This window comes from Crocodylus porosus, unplaced genomic scaffold (assembly GCF_001723895.1).
Source record: "Crocodylus porosus isolate Cpor-Errol unplaced genomic scaffold, CroPor_comp1, whole genome shotgun sequence".
Taxonomy (NCBI): Eukaryota; Metazoa; Chordata; order Crocodylia; family Crocodylidae; genus Crocodylus; species Crocodylus porosus.
The window spans coordinates 113,169,620-113,186,550 of NW_017728943.1; the positions used below are offsets into that span (position 1 = coordinate 113,169,620).

The window sequence follows — 16,931 nt, forward strand, 5'->3', positions numbered from 1 at the left end:
CGCTACTTCACAGTCAGGGCGGCTAGGGCCTGGAACCAGCTTCCAAGAAAAGTGGTGCAGGCTTCTACGCTGGGGGTGTTTAAGAGGAGGTTAGATGTACATCTTGCTGGGGTCGTTTGACCCCAGTATTCTTTCCTGCCATGGCAGGGGGTCGGACTAGATGATCTGCTCAGGTCCCTTCCGACCCTAGAAACTATGAATCTATGGAGAAAGGAAAAAGTTGAACTACCACACACAAACAGAGAATTTAAGTCACAGGACTATTAAACTAAAAAACAAATACACGAAAAGGCAATAGTTAAGATGTTTTATCAAAGAAACACACTGACTGCAGGATTCAAAAAACTGGTTAATGATGAGTTTGATAGCTTTGTGTCTGAATCACCTGCATTGGGAATGTTATTTCTTAGAGCACTGGACTGGATATCTTTGACCAAGCTACCTCCCTGTGCTAGCTTATATCATTCATTTTTCACCGCAACAGAGGAGCAGTACAATATACATACCTTTTATAACTGCTATGAAGTTCAGTCAGTCAGAATTCAGTTAGAATGTAGCGGACAGGTATTTCACTTAAGTACCTGAAGACTCTCAAATTTTGGGTGTTAAGGTCTGCTTTCTGCCTAAACTAGCACCTTGCTATTGGGACCAGAAGTCTCACGGAGTGTGAAATGGTCATATCCAGAGCAGGAAATCCTGCTGGCAGACATCAACTAGTGAGATAAGACTTTGTTTTTGATTAGTGCTGCAGGTCTAAAAATCCTTTGGGGATGAGAGACCAGATAGAGGTCTCCGGGAGATGCAACAGAGAATCTGACTAGTGAATGGCATGTTTGTATACGGATGTAAAGGCTATAAATAACATAACATGTATGTTTCTCTCTTTTACTTTAAAGAAGGCTGAAACTGTATCTGTGCATATACAGAGTGAGAAAGGATGGTGCATTGGTTAGGACAGTAGATCGGACGGGTGAGGCCTGGGTTCAGGTCCTTCAGCCACCACAGACTTTCTGTGCGAGCCTGGGCAGATCACATAGTCTTTACCCCTGTACAATGTCAAGTAAAGGCAGGGTGGCACTTTAGGCTAGAAACATGTCATCAAATTAAGCAGATCAGTTGTGCTGGGATGGAAAGCACAGCTGATCTGTTCTACTGGCCGAAACATGTTGCCAGTTCTCCTGCCTATTGATATCCTGTGAGACAACAGATGATGCGCTGCCTGCTTACAGAGATGCACCATAGAGTTTCCCCCCCGGTGTGTCTCTGTAGACAGAGAAACCCCAACTTTTCCCTGCTCACAGAGACATGTCATAGAGATTCCCTGGGGTGCGTCGATCTAAGCAGGGAAAGCCAGGCAGACAGTCCCAGGGAGCATGCAGGATTGGGCCCCTCAAGCCTTGGGATCACCTGCCCAAGGTGGCTGGAGAGAATGGGCAACTCTGATGGGAAGGGCTGGCTGTACTCTTGCACCATAAAGCAAACAGATGTCCACTGCTAAGCAGAGGCATAAATTGTTACCACCTATGTTGCAGCCACAAATTTTGGCCATTTGTGGCACAAGGGGCATGGACGTCTGTTTCCTTGGCCTTTGTGCTGCCATAAACATTCTTCTGTTTCCACCCTTACAAACTGACCAGTTCAGAGAGGCATGAGCTTTCATAGCCAACAACCTACTTTGTCAGATCTGTGTCATGTGAACACAACCATTAATTTCTGAGGAGGACAGGAGGCTAAATATATCAAAGATTATGAGGTGCTCAGATACTTCAGTAGTGAAGGCATTGTACGATTCTTCAAACTGCAGAACAGTTAATTTGCAGTTTAGTTTCTTATTTATTTCAGTTCCAAGTTTCTATAGCCAAGCATCTTCCACATCTCAAGTCTAGCTGAAAGACTTAGTTTTAACCGAATGAGTCTTTCCCAGGACAAGATAATGAACTTGTAGAAAAAATAGACTCCATTTCCCAGTTGTGAACATCTATAAAAATTCCTCATTGTGTTCTGTTGCTGTAATAGCTAGAGGTTAACGGGGGTTACTACAGACTGTCTTACTTGAATATCTCAAAGCCTCCACTGAGATCCTGGAGCACACTTCACTAGCAAAATATAAATTGCCTTGTCGTTCTCTCTGTAAAAAAACAAACTTACAGTGTCACCCAACAACCCCCAAATAAGATTAATTTTGGGGGATGTACACAGAAGACCACATTAATACAGCAGCAAGAAACCTAAAGATTCCATGTGGAGTACATACAGATCAAGAGAACCACATCTGTTTTCCCAGATAAAAAGTAGGCAAGGATCTTTGAGATGTAGTATCTTTTATTAGACCAACTGAGTACTGTAGTTGGAGAAAAGTTCTTAGCAAGGTTCATGCGCAGTTATCCTTCTTCAGGCACAGGAATACTTGACACTGGGGGAAGAGCACCTTTTCCCATAACTTGACTGAAAACTCTACCCTTTTCTACCTGGAGCCCTGGAACCATTACAGAATTTCTGCAGAATAACTTGTTCCTTAATCTACTATATATATATGGATCCAGATTCATAGTTTCATAGTTATTAGGGTCAGAAGGGACCTATTAGATCATCAAGTCCGACCCCCTGCCCTGGGCAGGAAAGAGCACTGGGGTCAGATGACCCCAGCCAGGTGTCTATCCAATCTCCTTTTGAATATTTCCAAGGAAGGGGACAACACCACCTCTCTTGGAAGCCTATTCCATATTTTGGCGACCCTCACTGTAAAGAACAGGCTGCTGATATCCAGCCTGAATTTGCTCTATTTTAACTTGTGTCCATTGTTTTTAGTTACCCCGAGTATCGCCCCGGGAAACATCATATCCCCTACTTCCTGCTGACTCCCCTCCCTCCCCCCCAATGAGTCTGTAGGTGGCCACAAGATCAATGAATCTTGTGGAGGCAAAAGAGGTTCAGGGCTCCCTCCACATAGAGTTTTTTCTGTAGATCTTTAACCAGACAGGTAGCCCTCCTCTGAACCCTTTCCGGGTTATCCACCCCTCACGTTAATACAATTCACAGGCCAGAACTTTCATGGGCAGGAAGAATACAGATGAACTATGCTTACAGCAAAGTACTAAAAAACTACAGGGTTGTGATTTAAAATCCAATCTAAACTACTCAAAACATAGTGGTGAGGAAGTCGCTTGCTCTCTTTAAACTTTAAGACACCTGGCCAATTTGGTGAATTCAAAAATGAACTTCTTACATATTCCAGTCTGCTGAATGCAACTCTCTTAAATAAATGCTTCTCTTTGTAAAATCCTGCCAATATCCCAGCAACACGTGTTCTCACAGACCATTCCACAGTCCTTAAAGGTATGTTTGTATGTTTGAGACAAGACATCACAGCTAGGTACAGACATTCAAAAAGTTTAAGGAGGAATCGATCTAAGATGCATGGTTTTCTGTAAACAGCACAGTTTAGATCAGTAGTGATCAGAGCACACATTTGTACTTTAGACAGGGTAGAGGTGGGGGACAAACCTTAGACCAGGTTCCTCCATTTTTAAACCAGTCTATGTGTGCCAAACTTCTGTTCTGTTACAGGTATAAACTAGTTGTGTGTACCAAACTTCTGTTGTTATGGATATAAACTTATTTCCAATCACTTATACATAGGAACCTACTTAATTCATGGCCAGACAGAGAATGTTTTGCAGCTTGGTCGCAACACAGAGGCAATTTCACAGGCATTTCCCTGCACCCCCACCCCTTGTCACTGATTGGTGGACAGGCCTGGGGTGGGGTTCAGAAGGGGGAGGAGGGATGAAGGGGCTGCTCTTTGTGCAGCCCTGCCCCTGACCACTGATAGGTAGGGAGGACCTGGGGGGAAAGAGGGACAAGTGAGCAGGTGCCCTTTGCGCTGACCTGCCAGTTGGTGCCCTCCCCTCCTGGGTGGGCTGCAAAGTAGTGAAGACTGTTGGCTCCCACTGGGGAGATAGAATTTTATTTTTTTAAGTTGATTTCATGGACAATTGCAGACTGAGGTTTCTGTAATATCACAAATTAAGTAGGTCCCTTCTTAGACCAGTAAATGTGTAATCTGACCCATTAGTCCTACAAGGTTAAGAACGGGTCAACTAGAAATTTGCGTATATCCCCAGTCAGTCGGAATCAGTGCAGAGGGTAATTCTACTCTTTTACTCCAAATCTTGAGGGACTATATCTGTTGCTATCCATCAAAATTAAAAGCAGACAAATATTATATAAGAAATCAGCAGGGTTTTCTTGCTTGCTATTAGACGCTGTTACTTTACATCAGGCCTGTCCAACTGGCTGCCTGCAGACTGCATATGGTCTGCATCCCCTGGGCACCACTGCCCTTATTGCTCTGGCTGCAGCATCAATCAGGGTCTTGGGGTTTCCCCTCTTTGCCCAACTCTGGCTGCATGCCCCCAACCCAGGGGGAAGGGCAGTGTGGCAAGGCGTTGTGTAGCCCACAGTGTCAGGGGAGCCAGCAGCCCAGAGCACATTGCAGTCTGGGGGCCATGGCTCATGCTGCCCTCAGTGTATAGACTCTGGCTGCTTTAAAGTTGGACTTATGCTAAATCAGGGGTGCATGCTCTAGGGTCAGAATCCTGCAATACGTGTTAGGGATCTGGCAGTTATGCTCTTTACTTACTGCTAGATGTGGCACTCCCCAGAGCGGGCTTTGGAGTTCTCCCAGTGGCTGAGGACTGCAGAAGTGGCTTTCTTTTGATTAATGTATAAACCAGAACATGAAGGAACAAGATTCAGAATGCCCCATTCTGCTGCCACTGAGCCCTATAGGTGTTCTGTCACTGATTTTAATAGAAGCAAGATAAAACCTGGTATTTACAGAGGAAACCTGTCACTGATTTTAATAGGAGCAAGATAAAACCTGGTGTTTACAACCTACAGCTTTAAACTGTAGTGTTGGTTACTTTTTCAGTAGCCAATGGAAACACTGAGGCAGAAAAAAATTGGTTTGATTCTTTCCAAGAAAGTCTTCAGCTCTGAGATCCACCCTTTCTGCATGATCTCAGCTCCCTTCCAAAGCATGCACCGATCTCATCCTTTGCCAAAAATACCAGAAGCTACAATTCTGTAAGAACCAGCCAAATACTGCCCAGAATCTTTAAGCCTTTTATACAATCATACTGAATCAACATTTAAATAACTGATTCTTGGAAAAAAATATACTTTCACTATCAAGCTGTCTGCTCATCAAAGTTAGCTCTATGTGTAAGATTGTTACACATGCAGTTAATTACAGGGCATGCCATATGTCAGTTTTTCAATAGGGTAGGTGCAATTATTCTAGCTTTCTATATGTACATGAGATTAGAGTTAGGTTCTCTGGGCTCTACTTCCTGTTCTTATGATCCTCCAGGACATATAAAAGAGAATTACACAGCCCTGGGAAACAATAGGCGAATAATCTGAACCATTAAGAAAAGTGAAAGATCACAACTTCACAGGTTTTGTAATGTCTTCAGTGAGGCGGTTTTGAAGAGAGGTTATAGAAGGCTCCTCTATTTCAAGTCTAATTAGGAAGAGATGAAGCAGCTGTATCCACTCAGAGGACAGCTTTACAACAGCAGGTACAGTTAGCTGATACAATAAAGATCCATCTGCACATCAAGCACAGACTTTCGAAGTGACAGAACTGGGTTGCAGCACTTTCAGTAAACAGTTTTAGTAAGGCTGTAAAAAACAAGTCTCAGGTGCCGCCCATTACTACTACTGCCATCTCTGCTTAATGCCAGGGTTTTGAGGGTTTCATAAATAAATTCAAGAAGCAAATTTTGTTTGAAAATTTTGGGCAGATTTTCTGTGTCATGCGAGAGCTTCAGGTTGACAATTAGTCTTAAGAAGACTGTGATCATATACCAAATGGTGGAAGAAACAGTGCCTGACATCACTCTGGAGGGTAAATCTCTTGATGCTTCTGACAGCTTTTGCTACTTGGGTTCTATGATCAGCAGGAATCTTGACCTTCAGACTGAAATGACTAACAGAATCGGAGAAGCAGCTAAGAATTTTGGGCTATTACAGGAACATAACAAACTATCAGCTAAGGTAAATGTGCAAATCCATGAGATTTGTGTGCTGTCATCCCTACTTTATGGTTCAGAAATATGGACTATATGTGTTAGACACTAGTGTTCCCTCTAAGCTGCGTGGTGTGCACGGCCACACAGGTGCACCTGGTAGTGAGGCATAAGCGCGCCCGCACGGCTGCGCATGCCACACAGCTTAGAGGCAACACTGATAGACAGACACGTCAGGAGACTGAACAGCTTCCATATGAGATGCCTGTGGAAGATCCTGAAAATAAAATGGGAAGACAAAATGTCAAACACAGAGGTGCTGGAGTGGAGTGCACAGGACTGTTACACTTAGAAACCACTAACAAGAAGAGGAGGTTGCAATGGCTTGGCCATGTCAGGAGAATAGGAGGAGACCATAACCCCACAAATATTTTGTACAGTGAGATTTGAGGTGGCTCTAAAAAGCTGGGTCACCCTTTATGGCAGTACTACAACATGTACAAAAAATTATATGAATTTGTTCAACATCAGTGTAGAAAGCTGGAGGAGCATGCAGAATCCCATATGATCTGGAGGGAACATCTGACACTGGGTGCAGCTCAACATGAAGCGGCTTTGATCCAGGGGATGGAAGGAAAGCGAGAAGAAGAAAGCAATGTGCTGTAAACTTGGTCTCCAACTCAAACAACACATGGCTCTGTGAAGCTGTGTCACTCTTGAATTGGGCTTGTCAGCCACAAGTGGATTCATCAGGCACCTGACTAGACTTCTTACATGTACACCATGCACCAGAGGATCAACATTTGCCTATATTTACAAGAAGGAAATGTTCATCTCAAATAGAATGCATAACCATAAAGATACCTCAATCTTTTTATTTCGTTTAAAATGCTGGAGAAGCAGCTGAAAAACTAAATCACTAGAGGAAGGAACCTGGTGCATCTCTGCTTGATCAGATTTGTATTTGTGTGTTGGGAGCAGTGATAGACAAGAAGGCTTTCAAGAAGTGACAGCATTCTTCTGAATACCTAGCAGCTTATGGACAGCCTTTAGCACATGCTCTTCATATAAAACAAGCATTATGTATTAGCTCTCTGCAACACCAGCAGATATGCAATATGTGTGTGACACTACAGGCCTGAGCTTTTCTTAGTCCATAAAGGATGGATCCAGTGAGATAAGTGTGAGGGGCCAGCGCTGTGGGATGACGAACACCATACATTCACATTGGGCTCAAGAAGGGTTCAGGATACTCTTTGTAGAAAAAAACAGCCCTAGCTTTGTTCTTCAGTCTACACAACCTTTGATAAGTGCACCTTTGTGGAAGCAGAGGGTATGGCAGATGGTGAGTTGTAGCCACAGACATAGCACTGAGAAAGAGAAGCTGTTACACCCTGCCAACTCCACCCTCCAACCTATGAATACTATTTTTATATAATAACGTTATGCCGGATTGGATGCTTTTAAATTAGCTCAATCCTTGTGTTTATGGTGTTACATACAGAGATCTTAACCACAAATACAGGTTGCCCATTTAGGAACCACATGATTTAACACCAAAACTGTACCAAAGCCAGGGGAGAAGGTAGACCAGTTTGTTCTTGGCAGAAAATATGAAAACAGTTGTCACTGTGATAATAAAAGCAAAGTAAACAGTTCTGACTGTCTGGCTTGCTGTGGCTTCACAATCATTAATATCTACTCTCTAACTTTCATATACATTTTACATTAGTTCTTTTGAGTTACAATTATAAGCAATCTGAAAATGTCTTGTTTTCTTAATACTCTACAAATGTACCTAGCATATCCAGAGAGCATAAGCAATGACAGCTTAATTTATTTTACAGATAAAGATTTCAGACACCTGTTTTATCAGAGAAATGAAACAACAGTGCCTCATATTAAATATGTTTTGCACCAGTAATCTGACATTTGCAGTGTTCAGCACTGTTTAACTCTCCTGTCATTAATTAAATTAGGAGCGGGATTTGTTTAAAATAAAAGCAACATCCCCAATCACGTGCTGCTTTTTCCAGAGGAAATAGTTGTTATAATAGAGTTTGAGATATGAAAATTCCCATCTTCTCACCCTTTCCTTTTCAGTTGCCAGTGGTGATTTTTATAACATCCCATCACAGCACTGACTGCCATTCTACAGCAAATTATTGATTTTACTGCTGTTGGTGTTCATAAGACAAATCAATGGGACCAGTCTATCAATGGGATAGACTCTGTCTATCCACTACTCTGGACTAGACATGTTGAATAACAAATGTCACTAGCAATCTCACTTTTTGCAGTAGCCATATTAGCTGATTTTGTCAAAAGACCAAATAATCTGCAAAACTCTAGTCTTTTGTAGCTCAAATGGCAATATATGTAGTTTCACTATTCAAGTGGGTGGGTCTTACCAGTAGAAATCAGAAATTAATTTTATTAAGTAAAAAGAAATAAGCATAGTAAGAAGAGAAGAGAATCAAGTCCCAAATTTAGGCCTGGTCTGCATGTAGATTTCATACTGTATAAATACTGCAGTTTGAACGTGACTTCTGTTTTTAATAAGATAGTTATGCTACGGATAATAATTCACGAAAGTTTAATAAATCCTGTGGATGCAGGTATTTTGATTCCCCTTTCCATATGGAATAAGCAGTACTGGCATAAATGCATTTATATTTGTTTTGTTCACATGGGTGGGAGAGTGGTTGTGCTGCTATAATTGTGACAGCAGTAAAAACTGGATAAATAGGCTCTTCACTTAAATCAGCACTAAGACACCATGTACGCACACTTGAATCCCTAACAGTTTGTCCCATACACCAGGTGTGGGGTACATTATTCTAAAAAATGCAAAATCTAAAGAAGAACAAAATCCAAGTTGAAGCATAACTGCAGGTTACTGCTAAATATAAATAAATGCAAACGAAGATATTCATGAGTCAGTTTGCCAGATGGTCCTTAACTCAGCCTTCTGTGCACAACTCACGCCATAATATTGGAAAATTAACAACAACAAACAAAGAGTCTGGTTACTACTGTTAAGAATTATTGTATTTACTCAAATCTAAGATGACTCTGAATTTAAGATGACCCCCAATAATTAGATTTGATATGTGAAAAATTTATAAAATTGTTACAATTTTCCAAGTATAGTAATTATTGGAGGGTTGTCTTGAATTCAACCCCCTCCCCACTGCTCCACAGGGAAAGCAGTGGCTAGAGGGGAGGGTCAGACAGACCCCTTGCCCTCTACTCCCCCACTTTTTTCCCCTGCAGCTTTCCTCTCCCCCAAAGGCAACCCTCCACCCTTAGCTCCCCAAAGGCTTTGCTTCTTTCCCTACCACCTCCCCAGTCTTTTCCTCTTTCCCCCTCAGTCCTCCCAGTTTTTGCCTCTTCCTTCCCACTTCCAAGTCTCCCTCTCCCCACCACTCCACAGTCTCTGCCTTTTCCCCGCCTCACTCCCCAGTCTTTGCCTCTTTCCCCCTCAGTTCCCAATCTCTGCCTCTTCCACCCTCATTTCCCAGTCTCTGCCTCTTCTGCCCTCACTCCCTAGTCCCTGCCTCTTCCGCCCTCACTCCCTAGTCCCTGCCTCTTCCGCCCTCTCCCTCTTTACTGTCAGATGCTGCTGGGACTCTATTTCCTCCCTGGAGTATAGCACATCCCTTGCTGAACCATGCAGCAGCAGAGGCTGCTGAGTGGCTGGGCAGGGGATAGAGCTCCACATGCTCTGTGTCCAGAAGGGAATCCAGCCAGAGCCGGAGTCAAGCTGTGTCTGACAGTAAGTGGGGGAACGGGGTAGAGAGTGGGGCAGAAGCTGCAGAGAGCAAGCAGAGGGGGAGAGGGCAGGAGGCTGCTGTGGGTCTGACTGTGGCCCCAACCTGGGCTCAGGACCAGAGTCAGAGCTGAGGCAACTGCCTGCCGGCCCCCCACTACCCCCGCTTTATATACTAACCCAAGATTGGGGGGTGGGGGGCGAGAAGGGGGTTCTCCATGATGATTGGGGGAAAAAACCTTGTCTAATTCTTTGTCTGCTACCACTAGGAATTTCTTCCCTCTAGAATTTCACAGTCCCATCCATTGTTTTTCATAACTGCAGTGGCTGCTGTTTTCCTCAGATCTGGTGAAGAATGCCTTGCATTTGAAAGCTTGTCTAACTTTATACCAACCATGCAGCTGGTCCAAGAAAAGATATCACCCAGAAAAATCCTTGCCTCTCACATAACTCCTAGACCATCATGGCTTCAGTGTCAGTCTGACACCATGTCACTCCACATTCTAGGACCTCCTGTTGCATTAGATTGTCCTACCTCTATACTGGGGCAGAGGCACCCTGCACATTATAGTTTTGTGGTTAAGGACAGGGCAGTCTCATAGTTAGGGTACTAGACTTGGAGGTTAAGTTCCGTTCCCAGCTCTGTCAAACACTTTCTGTGTGACTGGAGGCAAGTGATTTAGCCTATGTGCTCATTGGTGCCTCACCTATAAAACAGGAATAATAGTGCTTTCTTGGTCTATATTGCCTATTTACATTGTAGTCTGTCAGGCAAAGTATCTCACTATATGTTTGCACAGTACCTAGCACAATGAGGCCCCAATCCCAGATAGGGCAAACAACAATAATTTACGTTAATTCACATTCTAGGTGTTGCAAAAAGCAAAGACTTGAAGCTTATCAAAACCACAGTTGAACACTTCAGTAATATTTGTCTATACTGTGGAGCTACTGTAGGTGTAACATTATTCATGCATGAGCATTACACATGATATCTCATAACATCCCTTACCTGCACGGGTGTCTCCAGCGTATAGATATGTTCCCCACGGACATTGTAGAACTTGACGAGTGCACTCTTCAGCATGGAACTGTTGCCAAGTTCAGTGAGCTGACTGTGCTTTTCCATGCCCGCAACAGCCAGTAAGTCTCCCTGTGTACACCACTGCACCACCACATCTGAAATTACAAAGGCAAGACACCACTAGGAGGCGAAAGGAGCTCACCTCGCAAAGCACAGTAATCACATTTAATAGGAGCAGCCTTTTCATGAGTAGCTAGAAGCTTGAGCCTTATTCACTTTCAAAGCAGTCTGAGTTAGTAGGGCACATACACATTTCTGAAAATGCTCCTAACGAAATGCAGTAGATGAGTAAAAATGTACTGATGTATTTATCTTTATGTGTAGTAATTAGTCACAAAGCAGGACCTTGTTTTTACATGTGAGAGTCAGCAAGCCATAAACTTGGGTATAATAGAGGTTAGAATATATTATACATATCAATTGCCTCTCCTTCTGGCAGATTATGGAAAGCAATGCCTACAGCTTCCTTCTGGGATGCTAATTCTGACCCCCTGCCCAAACCCCAATTTCTACCTTTCTGTCAGTTCACGTAAGCGAGAGCACTGGAATATTTGGTGTTTTTGCCTTCCATGTCAACAGTAGTTTTATCTGCCCAAGGGGTTCAGAGCTGGCCTTTAAGGTAAGAGGCAGAGTCTTATCCCTTTAAGGGAAGAGGCAGCTATTTCAGGCCCAGACAAACTGTAGGCTAGACCAAACTTTTGTGCCCTGGGACACTCAATCTGCCATGAACCTTCTGAAGATGCTTGTGGGCGAGAAGCTGTCTTCAAATGAAGAAGCAGGAGAGAAATGAGAGCTGGCAGCAAGGATCTCAAAATTGTTTTAAGTTGTCAACTTGTCATTTTCAAGGACTTTTATGTGCAATTTAAAATGGTTTTGTATTATTTCAACTGTTGCCTTTCTGATGATATTTCTCATGGGGATTATGCTTCTGTATGCATTATAGGCAGAATGTTTGTTTCTCAAGAGGATTTTTTTTCACAGGCTGGTGTTCATGATGTCCCTCTATTTTCTCTCTTTGCCTACAGTCCCCTAGTACAGAGCTACTTTAGGTGTTTTTATAGTGGGATTTATCTTTCTAGGAAAATATAATGTTAAGCACAGTAGACATCTATAAGTTAAATCAACCACAGTTTTAAGAACAAGCCTAAGTACCTATATACCCATGAAAACAACACAGCCATTTGGGGAAAGGTCTTAGCATGAGAGTCTGTGTTGCAGCAAAATTTATAGCTCACAAAGATGATAAGGGATGTAGAGGTTTTAAGACATCTTTTCATCCTCAAATGAAGGCTGCTCCCCTTCACATAAGCCCTGGAGGCCTTCAGTACAGCAGCCTCCCCATACTGCCTCATGGGCTTGTGGCTGAACAGCCTCTGCACACTGCTCCATCCTGCCATGTCCCTTTGCCACCTGCTCTCCCATGCCCTGTACAAGCCTCCATATCAGGGACTGCAAAAGGGTCCTCAGAAGACAGCTTCATGGCTACCATCCATAGTTATTGTGCCAGGGGAACCCTCTTGACATCAGCTGGGTCTTCTGAGACCCCTTTACCCATCAGACAATGGTCAAAAAAGAGGTGAGGATCTTATCCTTTAAGCTTTTTGGCCTCTTTAATTTCATTTACATCAAGAAAACAAAGTCAGTAGTGTAGCTTGTACAGATTTCTGAGTTTAAAACATTTATCCTGTGTAGAGTTTCATGCTATTGATGTAATTATTTTTTACGATCTAGATCGGGGCAGGCAAAGTCCAGCCCATGGGCTGGATCGGGCCCGTGGCAGACGCCATTTCCCAGCAGACCCTGCCTGTGTCACTGCAGCTGGTTTCCATGGAGACCCTGGGAGTGCGAGGGCTGTGACAATGTGGGGCCAGGGTTCCCATGGACACTGGCCCCAGCCTGGGATATGTGAGCAGCAGATCGCAGCACTGCCCTAGCTCCAGACCATGCTGTCACCGCTTTAAGATCCTGGCCCTGGCCCCCCTCCCCGCCCAGCCGCATGCCCTACCAGCACTGCTGGGGCCAGTCTCCATGGAAACCATAGCCCCCACGCTGTCACTACCCTGCTGCTGATAAGGTCTCCGTGGAAACCAGCTGCAGCAACCTGGGTAGGGGCTGATGGGAACTGGGGTCCTCAGAAGACAGCTTCATGGCTACCATCCATAGTTATTGTGCCAGGGGAACCCTCTTGACATCAACTGGGTCTTCTGAGACCCCTTTACCCACCAGCCAGATCTGTCATTTTGCCTACCCCAGTCTAGACTGTGGTATCACCCAGGATGTGCCAAGCAGTTTTAAAATGCAGAGAAAGGCACCGAACCTGCCTCAGGTAACTTGACATTTACACAGACAGGGACTGATGGCAGATGTGCATGTGCCTGCAGGGAGACAGTCAGCAGAAGGATCAAGGCAAAGACTGCCCCATGTCTTGTTACTTCTTCTTTCTTGTTGATGATAGAAACTAGCTTCCCTCCTGCCGCTATTAGCTCCTGACCACGCTCTCAGCTAAAATTCCTTCAGTACCCTTTCCTTTTTTCAAGTCTGCCAAAATCTTGGCTAAAACTATCCCCTTTATCCATGGGAACCCCCTGCAACCTCCAGTAATGCCACCCAGTCAGCCTCTTCCCACATCTGTGACAAGAAATCTTCTGCTTGTATGAGGGTCTCCCTGAAGTCCTTGTCCAGTTACCTCGTGATTCATATCCACTGTAATACTAAAAATATTAGCATCTGAAAATTCCTGTTCAACCACAGTGTGATGCTCCCAGGACCCACCCCTCAGCACACAGCATCCACAGGGCTCCCTGCTTTTGTTCTCTCTTCCTGGCAGCTGGGATGCTCCTGCTGCAAAGACACCCCCCTCCCATCTGAGGCACTTGCCACAGGGCTTGGCTGGGAGGGGGAGCTCTCCTGATCCCTGCCACTCATGGGAGATAGCAAAGGCAGTATCACACAGGAGAAAGCCCAACCTTCACATCATGTCATAAGGCTGATATGACTGGGCCTGAGGCCGCAGAAGGCACACAGCTGTCTGTTCTCAGCATGATGCTGGAACTGGGAAGTCTCTCCATATGGACTGGGACAGGCTGGGTCTCACTGGGGCCTCATGCTTAGCAAAGGGAAAGGGGGTCATCCCCCCCTGCTCAGGTTCAAGCCCAGTTCCTGGCTAGCTATCTCCCTTCTCCACCTGGCAGCCACTGGGAAAGTCCATGCCTCTGTAGCCCCAGAAGGACCAATGCTGCTGTCATTGACTGTAGTCAGTAAAGGATTAGCTATAAATCTTTACCTCCCCTTGAAATCTAGTTCTGAGACTCTCTGGAGATAAACACCAATGAAGAATGAATCAAGGGCCTGACAGTGACAGGAGCTCTGGGAGACTGAAGCCAAGGGATGAATGTGCCTGCCTGGCAGTTTTTCCTTTTTCTCTAAGCTCCTAAAATCATACTGCTGCACAGAAGCACAGGCTGACTAGACACTGCCCATGACCTTCACTTGCTCAAGGATGGGAAATGGAAGTACAACCCCAAGGCTTATTTTTTCCTTTAAATTAAATACTGATAAATCCACATCAATTTATTACCAGGAAGGTCAATGGAGAAGCCAAGGAATCCCTGAGAGAAAGGAACACGGAACACAGGGGCTGCCTTTCAGATTGCTGAAATTCTTCTATCCAGGGCTCCAGGAGGATGCTGATCATGCTTTGGTTGCAGCTATCTTTTTTATGTAAGATTATATATAGTGCCTATTGCTATGGTATCCAGGTGCCAATACATCTTTAGCAATTGCCCCAGCAATTACAGAGATCAGATCTACCCTCACTAGAAGGGAAGCTATAAAGTTCACTTTATGAACTTTATGAAGGCAGGCAGAGCTCAAAGGAGGTGGCCAGGGCTCTGCTTTCACCTCTCATCTGAACTGGTCACTAGTGTCATCCAGACATATGATGGGTAATACGCTGCAGCCCAGGAAGAAATGCAATAATAGCAGGTAAATGGCAGATACTTAGGAGCTCTGGAAAGAATGCCTCTGGGATACTCTGGTTCTGTGGTACCCCTTACTGTGGATTCAGTGACACCTGGCCCCTGAAAGAAGAAGTAGTTCACTGTAACAGACAGCTAGGCTCAGGGCAACAGACAGGTAACAGACTAGCAGATATCACAGAATCAGCATCTCAGACAAAAAGTGAAATATACAGATTGAAGAGGACATCATGAAATATCTCACAACCATTATTCAATCTGCTTTACGGATGTCATACTTTTCATGACTTTCCAGGTGGATGGAAAGAGGTATTTGTGTTTGGGAAAAGCAGATATTCTTCCAATAAGAGCAGTTTTATTTTTCTACATTATTCCAACATAATGCAAATGGTCTTTATTAAGTGATGATTTTTTTTCATACCTAGAGTAAAACTGGTGTAACAGCAAAAATATGTTGGTACTTCTTTAGGTGTAAAATATTTTCACAAAGTCTTGTTTGGAAAACACACAGAGTGGTCTTCAGCAGCCTGTGCAGATGGAGACATCTGCTGCAGAATCCACAAAGCAATACTGAACACACCAAATACAGACATGTGATCCAGAGTTTATATTGAACACTGAAGATTATCCAATTAAAATGAGGCACATTTGCAGGGTCATATGTAGCTAGGGGACACAGCCCCTCAGTTTGTTTTTCTAAGGTTTTCTTACAGATAATAAGTAACAGAAAATCTATCTGTCTTTACAAGAAAAGACAGGTACAAAGAAGGCAACCAAGATGATCAGGGGTATTGAGCAGCTGCCATATCAGGAGAGACTAAAAGAGCCAGAATTTTTAAGTTTGGTAAGGAAAGATTGAGAAGGAATATGACAGAGGTCTACAAAATCAAGAAGGGTATAGACAAATTGAATAAGGATTCATCAAATCCCAGAATACTAGAACTAGGGGGCACCCATTGAAATTACCAGGAGAAAGGTTTAAAACTTACAGGAGAAAGTACTTTTTTATGCAGCACCTAGTTAGCTTGCCAAACTCATTACCACAGGAGGTGGTGGAGGCAGACAGCATAGCTAGGTTCAAAAACAGAATAGACAAATTCATGGATGACAGATCCATTATAGCTATTAAACCAGATGGGCAAAATATGGCCCACAGGTCAGCTCTGGCCTGTCAACCAATTGTATCCAGCCTGCAGGTGGGCGGCTATGAAGTCATGGGATCCAGCCCACAGGGAGCTGGCGTCTCCAGCTGCTGGGTCATTCTGGGCATGTCTCAACCTCTTCCATAGCTTACACCAGCTCCCCCGCCCTATGTGCTAGAAGCAGCACTGGATGGACACCATCAGCCGGCAAGTTCCAGGTATGGATTGGGGTGTCCACCCGAGACCACGGCTGACACTGATGCATCAGCATGTCAGCTGCCGTCCTGTGCAGTCGCCTTGATCCCCACTGGGAACTTGCCAGCAGTATCCACAGCTGATGCTAGGGCCTGGGATGTTGTGGATTGGGGTGTGCAGTGACAGTTTGAGTTGGGGCCTGAGGCAGAGTCATGGCAGCAGATCACGGCTTTGCTCCATGCTTGGCTGGGATGGGGCAAGGGCTGGGATATGAGGGAGCAGCATCCAGGAGTGGGATGGGTGGGCAGGGCCAGGATTACAGGGCAAGGACAACGTGGGGCCAGGGCCCTGCAATCCCAGTCCCAGGGCAGGGCGTGGGACCAGGCAGGTGGCATAGGGCTGGTTAGAGAGTTTTGGTGAGCTGCTGGTGGGGAGAGAAAGGGGGTGCTGACCTGGCCCGCAACAGCTCACCAAAACCCTGTGTTTGTGGGGCCCACGAGTCCAAATAATTGCCTGCTCCTGTATTAAACAGCACAGATGGGGATGTATCCTCTGGCATCTTTAAACCAACAACAGATGATGCCAGGGATGGCCTGACACGGGACAGATCATTCTAGAGATACCTGGTTCAATGGTCTTCCTCTAAGATGGGAGGAATAGGTTGCAATAAGATGCTAGATGGAAGGAATAGGCTGCCATCAGACCTAGACAGGTTACAGGGGTGGG

General features: G+C 44.6%; 1 protein-coding gene across 2 annotated transcripts in view; it reads right to left on the reverse strand.

Annotated features, from left to right (window-relative positions):
• TULP4 (tubby like protein 4) overlaps positions 1 to 16,931 on the reverse strand; it is a 237,071-nt gene that overhangs the window by 33,041 nt on the left and 187,099 nt on the right. For both annotated transcript variants that reach the window (XM_019550023.1, XM_019550024.1), the window contains exon 7: positions 10,820 to 10,986. In XM_019550023.1, the coding sequence (XP_019405568.1) occupies positions 10,820 to 10,986 (167 nt within the window). The remainder of the gene's footprint in view (positions 1 to 10,819; positions 10,987 to 16,931) is intronic.